Raw genomic sequence first — 14,323 nt, forward strand, 5'->3', positions numbered from 1 at the left:
TCACTCCATTTCTCACACAGGTGACTACATGGAACTCTTGGCCACAGCCCCTTTGTGGCATTGTCTCAATGGGTGGAGGCAGAGCTTGCCCGTTGCCAAGTCTGAGCTGGGTAGCCCCACCCCTCCCCAGCTCTCCAGCCCCCTCTGCTGCCTGTACACTGTCCAGAGCGGGCCTTCTGTGCCAGAGGGGACTGACCTGAGCCCAGGCTCCTTCCAGGTCTCTGGGTCTCCTCCAGGCCATCCGGGTGGATCTTCAGGCCCTAAAGGAGGCAGTGCCCTGTCTTTGGAGTGGGCTGCACAGGGCAGCTGTCTGCCTGCTTGTCTCAGCCTGACTGACCAGGGGCCTTACTCCAGGGACCCTCCCTCTGAGTCTTCTCTGGTTTTCCCTAGAGAAGCTTCTCCCCACTCCACTCCTCAGCCTCTCCTCCTCTTGCCATCTCCCCCTCTGTCCCCACCAGCAGCCAGAGTGCTTGTGGTACTCCTTGCTTATATCCTGCTCATGGGTCCCTTGTGCTCAAAACGAAGTCAGGACCCTCAGCCGGACCCATAGGACCCGCCTCTAGGCTCCAGCCTGCTGGCAGCACCGTGCCGGTTCCCTTCCTTCTGCCAACCCTGACCGTGCTCAGTTCCTTGAGGCGTCCGCCACTTAGCAATTGCTTCCAGGCCTTTGCACACACTGTTCCCTCTTCCCAGAACACGCTTTCATCTCCCAGTTCTTTCATCCCCCATGCTGGCCCGTGCGCCTCACCTCCATGCGCCCATGCTTCCCGTGTCTTGCCAGAACACTGTTCACACCTGGGGGCTAGTTACTACCTGCTTCCTGATCACTCGTGGGGTATAAGTTCTCCCCCCGACCCAGGGAGGGGCCGTGTCTGTCCTGTGCTTCTGGTGCCGGAGGAGGGGGCACCCTTGGACAGGGAGAGGAGCCTGAGGTGGTGCTCGCTGTTGAGGGGCTGGTGGCCTGCGCTGCGTGGGGGCAGGGGCGTGGTGCTGTGCCAAGACTTCAAGGGCTGCCGCGCTGCTGTGTGCCTCCCGCAGTTACAGCTACATGATTGACAACGTAATCCTGCTCATCACGGGCACGCTGCACCAGCGCTCTATCGCCGAGCTCGTGCCCAAGTGCCACCCACTAGGCAGCTTTGAGCAGATGGAGGCCGTGAACATCGCACAGACGCCCGCCGAGCTCTACAATGCCATTCTGGTGGACACGCCCCTGGGTGAGCTACCCTGGCTGAGGAGGGAGGTGGCAGGCAGCGGCATCAGTGTCAGTGCCTCTGTGTGGGGTTTTCGGACCCCCGGGGGCGGCCCTGAGCCAGAAAGCGAGGTCCGCCCACTGCTGCTTACCCTTCTCTTCCCTTCCACTTGGCCTCCCATTCTCTCCTCCTCACCTGCCTTTTGCTCCCTTCCTGTTGCTTTTGCTGGGCCAGGCTGACTAGCCCCAGGGCCTGACTCAGACCATCTCATTTTGTGAATCTGTCTGATTTCTCCGAATGCAGAGGAAGGCTGAGCTCGCGGAGAGTGGAGAGAGGATTTCGGGTCCCTTGGAGTCTTGGGAGCTCTGACAGACCGTGCCCCTAAGCTGGGCTGGAGTGGCTTGCTGCCTGTGAGGCAGAGGAGGGGAGCAAAGAGCTTCACTTACCTCCACAAAGCAGATCCCAGGGGCCAAGTCAGGCAGTGTCCGGCAGGATGCAGAGTTCATGTCAGAGGCCAAGGAAGGAAGGGGAACTGGGAGCTTCCTTCAGGGCCCCACCTAGGCAGCACTGGCTCCTGCCTGCCTTGGAGGGAGTCTGGGGAGAAGGCACTAAGGCTGTCACCAGCTAGTGCCCTCACAGCCAGAGTCCTAGTCCCCAGGGCACCACCTCCAGGAAGCCACCAGGGTTGAACAACTGGGCCCTAAGCTGCACTTGGTCCTGCACTAAGAGGCCTAAGCCCTACTTGCTGGCCTTATCTGCACAAGATCTTATCTCTCACAATAACTCTGAGCTAGTTCTGGGCTGTTGGTGGCTTCTTCAGTTTCTTCACCTTTAAAGAAGAAACAGACCAGTGAGTCCGTGGGTCCCTGGGGATCGAGGGGCTCTATCCTGCGTTGGCCTCTAATTCCCAGCCCTCCAGTGGCCCCCTGGGTCACTGCTCCGTGCTCACCCAGCTGTCATGCTCATTCCTTGTTCTAAGGAGAAGGACGGTTTTCCAAATGTGGGCCCCAGGCTCTCCTGGGAGATGCAGAGAAGTGGGCGTCAGGCCCAGAATCCACAGCTGCCCCTCGAGAAGGGAGGATGTCACAGGCTCTTATGCAAGCCTTTCTTTGGCATGATCTGAGCTTGGGTCTGCCCCAGAGGCGATTAGATCATGTTATGGCTGGCCGCCTCCTTTATAAATCAGTTTTAGGAGCAAGAAGGCAGGAGAAGCTCAGGTCAGTACACATGGCCTGGAGTATTGCTTCGGCCACTTCTAAGGCAGTAGTCCAGACCAGGTTGAGTGCCCCCCAATTACCAGCCAGATGGGCCTTGTGGCAGGGGTCCTCTGTGCCCTGCAGGGGCAGTTGAACATTAGCACAATTCTTGCTTCGGCCGAGTCCACTCGCCTGCCTCTCATACCCACGTCTTTCCTCCCCAGCGGCTTTTTTCCAGGACTGCATCTCAGAGCAGGACCTTGATGAGATGAACATCGAGATCATCCGAAACACGCTGTACAAGGTAGTGCCCCTGGACCCAGGGGTGGTGAAGTAGGTGGGCGGGGCCACGGGCACAGTGGGCTGATGATTATGTGGGTGCTGGGACAGGACACAGCTGCTCCAGGCTCCTCTCCCAGGGGCTTATCTGCTCACTCTCTGGCTCCCGTGACTGGTGCAAGACTTCATGGAACAGGTTCTCCATCCCCTGGGCCCAGATCAAATCAGCAGGAGTGGCTGGTGCTCCGCAGCTTGGCCTGTCAGAGCGGGCTCCTGAATGGCCACTCCCCCTGCATCCAGGAGGGTTACTGGCCACCACCCAGGCCATAGCTCTCAGGCTCACCCCACCTGGACTGTCACCAGCAAGGACAGGCACCTGAGAACGGTGTGGGGAGGAACACAGCCAGGCATAGCCAGGTCCCTGTGTCCCCAGGTTCCCAGGTCTAGAACCAGTGCTGTGGCCCATCATCTTCAACCCCACCCACCTTCTGCTTCCCACCAGGCTGTGGGACAAGCTGGTGACCCCTGGAAATAGAGTGGGCTTGGGATTCCTGGCTCAGCCCTGCCCTGGCCCAAAGAGTTTAGGAGCAGGGCTGAGAGCCAAGGAAGGGGGCCGGCCAGGGACCAGTGAGGGCTTTTTGGGGCAGACTGGGCCCTGGCCACGGTGAGGACCTCTGAAGCCAGGACCTCTGATGGGTCAGTAGTGGGCAGGCCCTGAAGGGGGCCTGAAGATAGCACTGGCCAGCAGCCCTGCTGACCTAACCCTGAGAACGTCTGTCTCTTGGATCTTCATGGTGAGGCTCTTCTCCTGTCCTAGTTGGAGCTAGGTGGCCAACACAGTGGCAGCCTGAGCGCAGGCCCTCCAGTCTCCCTGCGGGGGTCTGGGCCAGGGTGCAGGGAGGGTCTGGAGGTAGGTGAAGAGCCTACCTGGAGGTTGTAGTAATGTAGGCAGGGGGACAGCACATGCAGAAGCAAGTGTGGAACACGGGCCAAGCGGCAAGCAGTTTGCCGTGGAAGTGCAGGTTCCAGATGGACAGTGGGAGACAGGTCTGGAAAAAAAGGCAGGCACAGGATCAAGTCACCCAGCGTCTTGAACACCAGGCCAGAAGTTTGAATTTTATCCTGTGGGCAGGGTCGGCCAACGAAGGTTTCCAACAGGGCGGAGTATCATCAGAATGTGAGGACAGCCTAGAGGGGACAAGACTAGAGGTAGGAAGATTATTGGCTTCTTTACTCCTCGGGACTGCCCTAGGAGCTAGGTGGGCATCAGTATCCCCATTTGTAAGACAAGGAAACTGAGGGCTTAGAGAAGGAGGGTAGGTTGCCTGAAGCCACTTGCTAGACACTGGCAGCACGGCTCAGCTTGTCTGCAAAGCGAGCGCTCTCGCCTGCCAGTAGGGAGAAAAAGAGGGAGATGGGGAGGGTGGGGTGAGGGGGGCCATGAGGGGCGGGCAGGCAGTGAGAGCCGGCTCAGGTGTGCCAGTGCTCACGCTGCCCGCAGCCCCTGCCCACCCCCACGGGGCTGCTGCCTGCCCACCTGGCCCACTGCCGGCTTCCTTGCCCTGAGGCAGGGTGAGGGGTGCGGCTGTCCCCCCAGCCTCACCCACACCGTCACCGGGCCTGACTGGTTCTAGCTGGAGTCACTGGCGAGGGCTGCCCGGGCACCAGCTTGTAAACACTGACCCAATGATACAGGCACCGTGCCAGGACCGCCTGTCAGGCGATGTCCCAGCCCAGTGGCCACAGATGGGAGATTAGGCGGACCCCCAGTAGCGGGTGGGAACTGTAGGCAGCTGGTGCAGCAGACATGGGCTGGCAGACTCCAGGGGACAGGATGGGGGTGGGAAGGTGACCTTGGTACCTGGGCCTCTGGGGTCTTGCCAGTTTCTTCAGCTCCTGAGCCTCCTGAAGAGAGTCTGGGCCTATGCCACCAGTCTCCACCACCCTGGGGTCAGCGTCTCCAGGATCAGTCCAGCTCGGCAAAGGCTGGTGGCTTCCCCCACAGATAGGAACTGCAGGCCCCACTGGGGCAGGCCTGGAGATTTGGACACACCCAGCTTTGCTGGCCACGGGGAAGGAGGTGGCTGGGGACAGTCCCAGAGGGACTAAACAGTGCCACTAATCGATGGTAGGATTGGCAGCTACCACGCGAGCCCTCTGCTATGCTGGGGTCCACTCTCCCTTTCCAGGCTTCTTTCCTCCTGACCTGTTCTAGACTTTTGTTTCCTGTGACCCCAGTGGTCACCTCAGGCCTTCCCCTGAGCCCAGCTTGCCCAGTGCTGCTGGCCAGGTTCAGCCTGGGCTCGTGGACTCCTGGGTGTCATCTCACCTCCTCTCTTGGGTCAGTAGAACCTGTGGCCCACATCAGCAGGTGGTGGGTGGAATGTTCTCTGCTCCCTAGAGGGCAGACCTCGGTACAGAAAGCTTTCCCTGCCTCCCAGCCCTCACCCCCGGCTCAGGAGAATAGTCTCTAGCCTGTAGAGCTGGAGTTCTTGTGGCCATGCCACCAAGTGGGACCCCGGAGCACCTGAGTAGAGGGAGCTGTCCCCCTTTCCTTGACATGGAGAGGTTCAGGGAAGGAAGCCTGCCTGGGCCTAGCTAGTTTCAGGAATTAGTCGTGGGAGGGACCTGAGGCCTGGGCTGACCTGGCTTCTCCTCATGCCCAGCAGATCCAATTTGCCTGGGCAGGAAGTGCTTGTTCCCACCGGCAGCCTGTGTGTCCAGCCATCACATTGCAGGGCTGACATCTGTGCCGGCAATAACCACCCCTCAGGAGGAGCTGGGCTGACAGTACAGTTTGGTTCCTGCTGCGTGATGCCTGGGAACTACCTAGGGGATGGGAAGAGGAGGAGGTGCTCTTTAAGGTGGGGTGCTGAGAGGGGCCAAGGCACCCAGTCCAGGCCATCCCCGTGAACTCTCAGGGGTCACCATCCTTCACTGGCCCATTGACACGTGGTTTTCTGAGGAGACAGGGGAGGAGGGGAGGTTTGGGGGAAGGGCAGGCAGAGCAGCAGGGGGAAGACGGAGCCCTTCTCTGAGCCTGGCACTCCATGGGATGAGGGTGTGAGGGGCACCGCACCATGAAGCAGACAGTGGGCCAGAAATTGTTCTGTAACTGCTGGGTGGGGAGAGGCAGCAGGCTACTGCTACTCGGCTGATTAACAGTCGGAAATCTGTGGATGTTTCAGGGGCTCTGACACGGGGACTGCCCTGGCCACGGGTATGATGTTTGGATTCACCATGAAAGGGGTCAGGGAGGGAAGGAGGGAACTGTGAGGAGGAGGCCTGGGCTGAGGGAACCCCATGCTCTGCACAGGCCTACCTGGAGTCCTTCTACAAGTTCTGCACCCTGCTGGGTGGGACCACAGCCGATGCCATGTGTCCCATCCTGGAGGTGAGTGCCTGCCCACCCTCCCGCCTGCTGGTCCCCCATCCCTGGCCTGGGGGAAGCCCTGCCAACTGACTGGCTGCTGCCTCCCTCCCCGTCCCTCTCTCCTCGCCTGTGCGCTGGCCCCGCAGTTTGAAGCAGACCGCCGCGCCTTCATCATCACCATCAACTCCTTCGGCACAGAGCTTTCCAAGGAGGACCGTGCCAAGCTCTTTCCGCACTGCGGACGGCTCTACCCTGAGGGCCTGGCCCAGCTGGCTCGGGCTGACGACTACGAGCAGGTCAAGAACGTGGCCGACTACTACCCGGTGAGTGCCCTGGCTGTTGAACGGTGGGCGGGCATTTGGCACCCACGTCCCCACCCCATACCCAACAGCACCCTCATGCTCATGCTTCCCCCTGCTCCCCGGGGCCAGGAGTACAAGCTGCTCTTCGAGGGTGCGGGCAGCAACCCTGGAGACAAGACCCTGGAGGACCGATTCTTCGAGCATGAGGTGAGTGCTGGCCCTGCCCATCCTAGGGAGGGGTTGGTGGCTTAGGCCTGACTCTGGTCATGGCCACCTGCACACCACTCCTGCCTGTGTCTGCAGGTGAAACTGAACAAGTTGGCCTTCCTGAACCAGTTCCACTTTGGTGTTTTCTACGCCTTTGTGAAGCTCAAGGAGCAGGAGTGTCGCAACATTGTATGGATCGCGGAGTGCATCGCCCAGCGCCACCGAGCCAAGATCGACAACTACATCCCCATCTTCTAGCACCCTGGCCCAAGGCTCCCCACAAGTGTGTGTGCGCGCCTGTGTGTCTGCGTGTGCTGTGACAAAGCTCACGGCTCACCTATGTGCCCTGGGCGGTAGCACACTGTCCTAGTGGCTGCCCAGCTTCCCTGACCCTCTCTGAGACTGCTCTTGGGCCTGAAAAGGGGCTGGGCACCTGCTCCCCGCACCAAGGATGGACCAAGCCCCCCACCTCCAGAGCAAGGAGGCCCCCTCAGCCCTGTGTTTACAGCCGCTGACGTATCTGAGAAGCATGTGGTCACTTTTGTGTTCCTCCCTAACCTGAGAACCCCTGGGGGCAGCGTGAACCTCCTCTTCCCTCAGCGGGTCCCCCAGAGCCGTGGCGCAGGGGCAGGATAGAGCGTGCGTGTCCTTGGGGAATAGGGGAAGTAGCTCTGCCCCTCTGAGACAATAAAAACTGCCCTCTCTAAGCCTAGCTGTCTTCTGTCTCCTTTGGGCCCTAGTCCCTCTCCCAGATCCCCAACTCCCCTCGGGCCCCACCCTCGCTGAGCCCACCCCCACCTAAGCCTTCTACCTTCCTTTCTCGGGTGGCAGCCCTAGGCTGGCCCTGTCCCTGTGCGGCCAGATTCCTCAGGGTGGGGAAAGTCAGTGGAGGATTAGCCCCTTCCTTTGCTGGAGGCTCTGACAGGCCTGTGGTGCTGGCTCCTGACTCTAGAGGGCGCCCAGGCCTCCCTCTGCTTCATTGAGCCCCAGAACTCCCTGGGCTGGGGTCATTACCCCCATTTCACTATGAGGAAACCTATGGATAAATGATCTGCCCAAGGTTGTTGAAGGGGGTTGGGTGTAAACCAGAGTCTATGCCCAGAGCCTCGGCCCCCAGGCGGTGCCCAGTCTGTTTCACAGCCACAGCCTGTCACCTAGGCGAACATAGCATCTCCCCCATTCTAGGAGAAATAAAAATTTGTCTTTATTCAAAAAGTGGCAATCAGGCAAGTAGAATATGCAGCCTCCCTGTGGCTTGGGGGGCTTGGGGTGGGTGGTCAGGGCCCTAATTCTTGAGCCAGTCAAGAAACAGTGGGATTCACCCTTCAAATCGCAGCACTGAGGCACTGGTGCCAAGAAATAATCCTGAGGGGGTCCCCAACCTTCCCAGTCACTCCTTAGTTTGCAGAGGCACTGTCTGCAGGATCCTGTCAAAGGCTACAGCTGAGTCTTGCACTAAACTCCCCATCCAGCTGGGTTCTCCAAGGTGCATGGTGGAGCCTTGTGCCCAGGAGGGTCTGTTTGGGCTCATGAAGCAGGAGAGGCCCAGAGGTTCACAGGGAAGCAGCCTCACCAGGCCTGGCCTGTGACATTGGCAGTGGGTGGGGTTGGGGTCCTTTAGGCCAGGCTTTGGGGCAGACCTGGGGGGTCAGAATGCCCAGGGGAGGACCAAGGGCATAAGGGATCTCCTCTGCCGGAGCAGTTCTATGCACGTACTGCTCCTTGGGCAGTGGGGGAAGGGCCCGGTTTAGGGCCTGGGTCCTGGGCTACATCCCGGGCAGAGGTAAGGCCAGGCTGGCCAGGCCGCAGTGCTCTTGGCACATAGGGACTGATGAAGAAGGACTGCAGGAAACGGCGCCGCAGGCCCTCAGGCAGGTAGTAGTGGATGAAGTACATGAGCCCCAGGCCATGGCCTGGGTAATAGCGGCGGCGTGGTTGAGCCGCCAGCAGCGCATCGGTGATGGCATCTACAACCGGGCTGAGGTCTGGCAGTGCTTGGCTCAGACAATGCAGGAACTGCCCGTTCAAGTGCTCAATGTAGTCCTCACCGTAGGCCTGCAGCAGCTCTCGGGGCAGGTTGGCCAGCAGCTGCCGCTTGCGCTCTTCCCACTGGTCCATGTCTTTCACTGCCTCTGGGGAAGGAGTGGCAAGGTCAGAGTGGGGTCTGTTAGGGAAGCCAAAGCCAGACCCAGGTCTCTCTAACTCACAACCTGAGACCTGCCCCCAGCCAAAGCCATGCCCATTCCTCAGACCCAACCCCCCTCCAGAGAAGACCACACCACTTCACCTTCCCCCCTCCCCCACTACACCACACAGGCCCCAGCCCCAAATCCCTGAACCTCACCTGTCTTGAAGCAGGCAGGCTGGATGACGCTGACCTTGACACCCCAGGGCAGAAGTTCACAACTGAACGTGTCCATGAGCAACGCGACAGCTGCCTTGGAGGTCCCATAGGCAGCCAAGCACGGAAATGGCATGTCTCCTGGGGATGGATTGGGAGTGGGCATCTCAGCCTAGGCCAGGGGCTCCAGCACCTCTCCCCGCCCTGCAGGGGCACCTTTTCTGCTCTGGTGTGGGAAGACCCTCACCTGCCGGGCTGCTCACGGTCACGATGCGCCCGCTGGAATGGCGCAGCAGTGGCAAGAGGCCCTTGGTCATCTCAAGTGTACCGAAGAAGTTCACCTCCATGCAGCTGCGGAACGTGGACACTGGAGACAGCTCCGCATCTGCTACGAGGATGTTCTGACCCGCGTTGTTGACCAAGCCCCACAGACCTGAAGGCATGGAGCCAGGAGGGAAGCTGAGGGTCAGCTTGGCAGCAGACCTCCAACCCCTGCCCCCTCACACCTGCCGAGCCGCGCCCTTTCCTGGCGCAGCTGAGCCTACTGACCAGTGCTGGCGGTGTGGGCCTTGGTGAACTCCAGCACGCGGCTAATGTCCGCTGGCTTGGTCAGGTCCATCTGTAGCAGCTTTAAACGAGGAGAACAGCAGGCACGCAGCTCTAGGGCACCAGGGCTATTCAAATCCAACACGGTAGCCAGCACTGTGAAGCCCAGCGCATCCAGCTTCTTGGCCGTCGCCTTGCCAAAACCAGAGTCACAGCCTGGCCAGGGAAGGACAGCCAGTGAACTCCCACTGTGGCCGAGTCCGGCCTGAGACAACCCCAGGGTCACCACGGTCTGGATGGGATCCAGGCCTCTGACACCCAACGTACCAGCAATCAGCAGCCCTCCCTTCTTTTCCTAAGCCCATCTCTGGCAGGCTTTGCCCCTCTGGCTGAGCACCTGAGTACCAACTCTTTCACAACTGTCATCTCCCTGACGACTCATAGCTACCCCATCAAACGTGGCTTATGATCCCCACTTTACAGATGAGGAAACTGAGTCCTAGTAATGCTAAGTTGCTTCCCAAAGTCACTCAGCCAGCATATAGTAAGGTCAGGACTCTATTGCAGGTCAGCCAGTCCCAGCTGAGACCCAGTCCCAGTTCTGATGTCCTTCTGTCTGGTCGATATCAGGCCTCAGCTCGCATGCGCAGTATTACTGCACAGCCTCCCTCCCTTTCTCACTGCCTTTGCCCAGGCTGCTTCTTCTTACCTGGACACTGAAGCAGCCCCCTTTTGTAGTGCTGTCTCATCTTGCCCCCTTGGATCCATTCTCTACCTAAGCAGCCAGAGGGATCCTTCCAAAAATGACAATATCCCTCTGCTGCTGAAAACCTCTCCAAGGCTCCCCACAGCCCTTAGCATGAAGCCGAAGTCCTCTATTCCCATCATGCAGACCCTGTACAACCTGAGAGCCACCTTCCTTTCCAGCGTCAACACCCTCAACTATTATTCCTGGCTCTAGGCAAGTTGGAGGCCCATCCTCACTTCACCCCCGACCACCACCCTTGGAATTCCAATCAGTGGCAACACTGGAGCATTCTCTGAGCCCCAGACCACTTGCCCCCAGGACAGGGGCACAATGGATGAAGATAAGAACAGATCTGCGTTAGAATCCCTTCCCATGCCCACCAAGTGTGACCTGAGGTCAGTTACCACTCTTGGAGGCCTAATTTCCTGTCTTTGGTATGTAGAGAGATGGACCACCAGGCAGAGCCAGCCAGTGGGTCTGATAAACCCCTGCTTCCTTGATTGTTCTCATTCCAATCCGGCTCCACAGGTGGCCAACCAGGGCTAGGAGCAGTGAGGGAGGAGGCTCTCTGGAGCCTGCCCCCGTGGTGGTCTTGCTGAGCAGAAGCTGCAAAGTGGTTCTGCACAACCAGTTCCCCCCATTTCAGCCCTGTCCCCTCTGTTAAGGCAGAGAACAAAGCTAGGCAGGGGTCTGCAAGCTGGGCTCTGTGTGGCTGGGGACCCACCAGCCAGCCCCAGCTGAGGGGTATTTCCTGAGCAAGTCTGGCTGGGGGAGGGGCGTGAGCGCCCTTGTGTGTGTGTGTGTGTTTGTGTGTGTGTCCCCATTTGCCTAAGCTCCCTTCCAGAGCAGACAGCCCCTTCACAGGGAAACTGAGGCCTTCCAGAACCTCAGCTCTGCGGTCCCAGCACAGTCACCCAAGCCTTTCACACTCTCTTGCTCACCTGCACACACATTTGGATACCTGCACATAACTCCAACCTACGTGCAGTGAGCCATGAACAACAATGGGCTCACTCCCATGAGACCCCAGCAGTGCACAGCTGTGCACACAAGGCACACAGCCACTCAACCCAAACCCTGACCCCAGGGCTGAGCTCCCCAAGTAGCCTTGGCCAGCGGTTCTCAGGGAGGGGTGGGTGGCAGCCTCAAGACACAGCGTTCCTAGCAGGTGAGGCAGGGCCTGGTCACCTACTTGTCTGGCAGTCCGTGGTGAGAGAGGAAACCCCAGAGTTTGGGGGCATTGGGAAGCTTGGAGGCCTACTCTTGATGCTTACGTGGGGTGGGCTGGGCAGTCTTCTTCCCCTCCTCCTTCACGGGGCTTTGCAACCAGAGCTGAGGGAAGCCCAAGTCACAAAAGGCATCCCTCCTCTCACCTCACTCTCAGGCTCGAGGCTAGGAGATGTAACAGCGGCAGCACAAAGGCCTGGGGTGAGATCCCAGGAAAGACTGCCTGGGTCACTAGTATCTGCAGATGGCCTGGGTCCTGTTGAGATAACTCATTAATTAGAAGGCAGGAGGGGAGCTGCCTCATCCCTGGGGAAAGAAGCTCCCTGCTTCATACCAGGAGGTCTGTCATCTCTCCTTCCTTAAACCACTAAAACTGGGGTCCCTTGAAACTTCACACTCCACCCTGAACTAAGGTCTCTCCCATCCAGCCTGAGCCCTGCTCTGTCTCCACCATCTTAACTGAAGCCCAAACCCTCATGCCACCTTCACCCACCTCAGTACATTCTGGCTTCTTGCCAGGCATTCAAGGCCCCTTCCAAGGAAACAACCTTATATCCCACCACATCTCAGCAGCCAGACTGGTTACTGACTGTCCCCTGCCCAGGCCATGCTCATTCCTGCCTCAAGCTTCTATCCCACACCCTTTGTCTGATCCAAAACACCTTCCACACTCCACCTATCTCCATCCAGCCTCTGAGGCCCAGCTCAAGGATGGCCTTCTCTGGGAAGTTCTTCCAGCTCCATCTGATCCTGCAGGGCCCCCTGCTAGACTGAGGTCTCCGAGAAGCCAGTCAGCCGGTGGCTGCCCCCAGCCCAGGCCCAATGCAAGGGCAGAGCCCTGAGCACCTGTCCAAAGCCATGGGGCTTAGGGGAGAGACCGGGCTGCCCCTCCCCCATACAATGGAGCCAGTGCCCACTGGCCTTTCTCCCCCTTCCCACTTCAGGCTGGGCCTCAGCTCCTTCTTCCCTCCTTCTGATGACAGATTTATTCCTTGCTCCACACAAAGAGAGCTCAGCCAGGTGACCAGAGGCACCTGAACCCAGCTCTCCAAGACCTCACCTCCTTCCTGGGCACAGAGGACCAGGAGGAATGGCGGTGGCGTGCTGGGTGCAGACTCTGGACAGCTACTTCAGCAATTTAGGTTTGGGTGGTGGGATCTGAGAGGCAGCTGAATGCCCAGCTGTCCCTCATGATGACCTCAAGCTTTTCTGGACTCCAAGGAGCCCAGATAATTGGGGGTCCTAACTCTTCATCTAAGCCTATTCCTCTAATCCCAGGGAAGAGGAGATGGTACCTCCCACGTGGGGATGTTAGGCAGAGTTCAAAGGGTGACCATCCTCTGAAGTCCCTCAGAGCAGTGTCCTCTGTCCGAAGACTGCTCTCTTGGACAGGGACATAGCATAAACCCCAAACTCCAGAAGCCTCCTTCTTTCTTAGCTACAAGTTTCCCCTGTGCACCTGCCCGCTCCCTGCCTCATTTTCCCTCCAACACTCCCTGAAGCCACAGGTAGTTAACCCGGACTTGGGGAGGTGCCCTGCTCTTCCTACTAGGCTGGTTCCCTGCACCCAGGGGAGAGGGACTCCCCCACTCCTGGGCTAGGGGTCCCGCCTTGCCTTGGCATGCCCACGGGGAGCCCTCTGAGTGTCCGGTCCCGCCCTCGAACCTGAAATCCCCGCGCTCCGTGCCCCGCGCACTCACCGGTGATGAGCACCGCGCGAGTCGCCACGGGCAGGCGCTGCGGGCGCGCCAGGCGGGACAACACGATCCAGCCGGTGGCGGCCAACACGGCAAGTGCGGCCAGCGGGGGCAGCAGGCGCTGGCACAGCCAGTCGAGCGCGGCCAGCAGCGCCAGCGCCGCCAGCAGCGGGCGGCCCAGACGCAGGTCCGCGCGCAGCAGCTGCAGCAGCGCACGGGCCGCCACAAGCAGCCAGGCGCCGCCCGACGGCCAGGGCCAGCTCTCCATGGCGGCCGGGCCGGGCTGGGCCGGGGCGGGGCAGGGGCCGGGCTGGAGAGCAGGGATTGGGACTCGGGGCCGGGGCGCGGGGTGGTGCAGAACACCAGCCAGGGGCGGGAGAGATACTCGCTTTCTCTGTTAGCCCTCGGGCCGAGTTTATAAAGAGCCCCGGGGGCGGGGGCGAGGGCGGAGCGGAGGCGGGGAAGGGGCGGGGCTTTCCTTACTTCTCTCCTCTCACCCACTGCCCGGCAGGTGCCCCCACCTCTACCTCCCGCCCTCTACCACGCCCCCGAGGCCAGATCCGCTTTCGAAGAAGCCGGAACCGAGTCCCAAAGTTGCTGGTCGAGGAGCAGCCGCCTCGCCACCCGCCGCGCCCGGGAGAGGTCCTGTCGGTCTAGCCCTAGTGCCCCGCATCCGCTCACTCCTGCGCCCCGACACGTGCGCCTTGGGCGGCTGAGCCGCGGCTCCCAGGTGAGCACATCCACAGCTCACACTTGCTCGGGACGCCTGAGGACACGCGCAACCTTCAGCCAAGTTCCCCACACTGACAGCACCGCCGCGGTCGCCGGGCTTGCCGGAACACCACGGGCAACCAGCTCGCCCTCACCAGGCAGCCGCGGCCAACGCCGGCACACGTAACGTACTCGGACGCCCTGCGCCGCTGCAGGTGCCTAGCACACACGCCCTGACGTGCTCTCACACCTAAGCTGCCCGTAGCCACCGACCGATTTGGGGCAGGGGGCTGGGGGGAGGAGGGTGACCGACCGGGTTCGCGAGAGTCTCTGCCCCGCCTTCCCCCTTCCTTCCACTTTCCAGCCCTGGGGATGCAGCAACCTCACCTCCTCCTGGCACACAAGTGTATATGTGTGGGCGCGGGTGTGTGGAGGCGCGGTTCTGAGGAAGCATCTAGGCGTCCCATTAACTCCAGCCCACCCTCCAACCCCAGGGACTCCAA

General features: G+C 60.2%; 2 protein-coding genes across 3 annotated transcripts in view; one reads left to right on the plus strand and one right to left on the minus strand.

The window, feature by feature from the left end:
• Positions 1–7,260, plus strand: part of ATP6V0D1 (ATPase H+ transporting V0 subunit d1) — a 38,024-nt gene extending 30,764 nt beyond the window's left edge. The window contains exons 3-8 of one of the 2 annotated variants that reach the window (XM_027119586.1): positions 1,039–1,217; positions 2,614–2,693; positions 5,985–6,062; positions 6,188–6,364; positions 6,473–6,550; positions 6,647–7,260. In XM_027119586.1, coding sequence (XP_026975387.1) covers positions 1,039–1,217; positions 2,614–2,693; positions 5,985–6,062; positions 6,188–6,364; positions 6,473–6,550; positions 6,647–6,808 — 754 coding nt within the window. In that variant the 3' untranslated portion in view covers positions 6,809–7,260. The remainder of the gene's footprint in view (positions 1–1,038; positions 1,218–2,613; positions 2,694–5,984; positions 6,063–6,187; positions 6,365–6,472; positions 6,551–6,646) is intronic. The other variant, XM_027119587.1, reaches the window with a different exon arrangement.
• Positions 7,261–7,729: 469 nt separating this feature from the next.
• Positions 7,730–14,056, minus strand: HSD11B2 (hydroxysteroid 11-beta dehydrogenase 2). Its single transcript, XM_027119585.1, has 5 exons — positions 13,113–14,056; positions 9,441–9,653; positions 9,139–9,324; positions 8,895–9,032; positions 7,730–8,682 (listed from the first exon to the last, which is right to left on the minus strand). Exons 1-5 carry the CDS (start codon positions 13,375–13,377, stop codon positions 8,255–8,257), a joined length of 1,230 nt encoding a protein of 409 aa, XP_026975386.1. The 5' UTR covers positions 13,378–14,056; the 3' UTR covers positions 7,730–8,254.
• Between the last annotated feature and the right edge of the window lie 267 nt (positions 14,057–14,323).

Source organism: Aethalodelphis obliquidens, unplaced genomic scaffold (genome assembly GCF_003676395.1).
Source record: "Aethalodelphis obliquidens isolate GAN/ISIS:26980383/991018 unplaced genomic scaffold, ASM367639v1 scaffold20, whole genome shotgun sequence".
NCBI classification, from domain to species: Eukaryota; Metazoa; Chordata; class Mammalia; order Artiodactyla; family Delphinidae; genus Aethalodelphis; species Aethalodelphis obliquidens.

Bases quoted from the DNA above. Each gene is read 5' to 3' on its own strand.
- HSD11B2 (XM_027119585.1), bottom strand. From the start codon at position 13,377: ATGGAGAGCTGGCCCTGGCCGTCGGGCGGCGCCTGGCTGCTTGTGGCG. The intron at 9,654-13,112 runs GTGAGTGCGCGG...TTCCCTGGCCAG, and splicing joins TCGCGCGGTGCTCATCACCG to GCTGTGACTCTGGTTTTGGC. The intron at 9,325-9,440 runs GTCAGTAGGCTC...CCATGCCTTCAG, and splicing joins GGCCCACACCGCCAGCACTG to GTCTGTGGGGCTTGGTCAAC.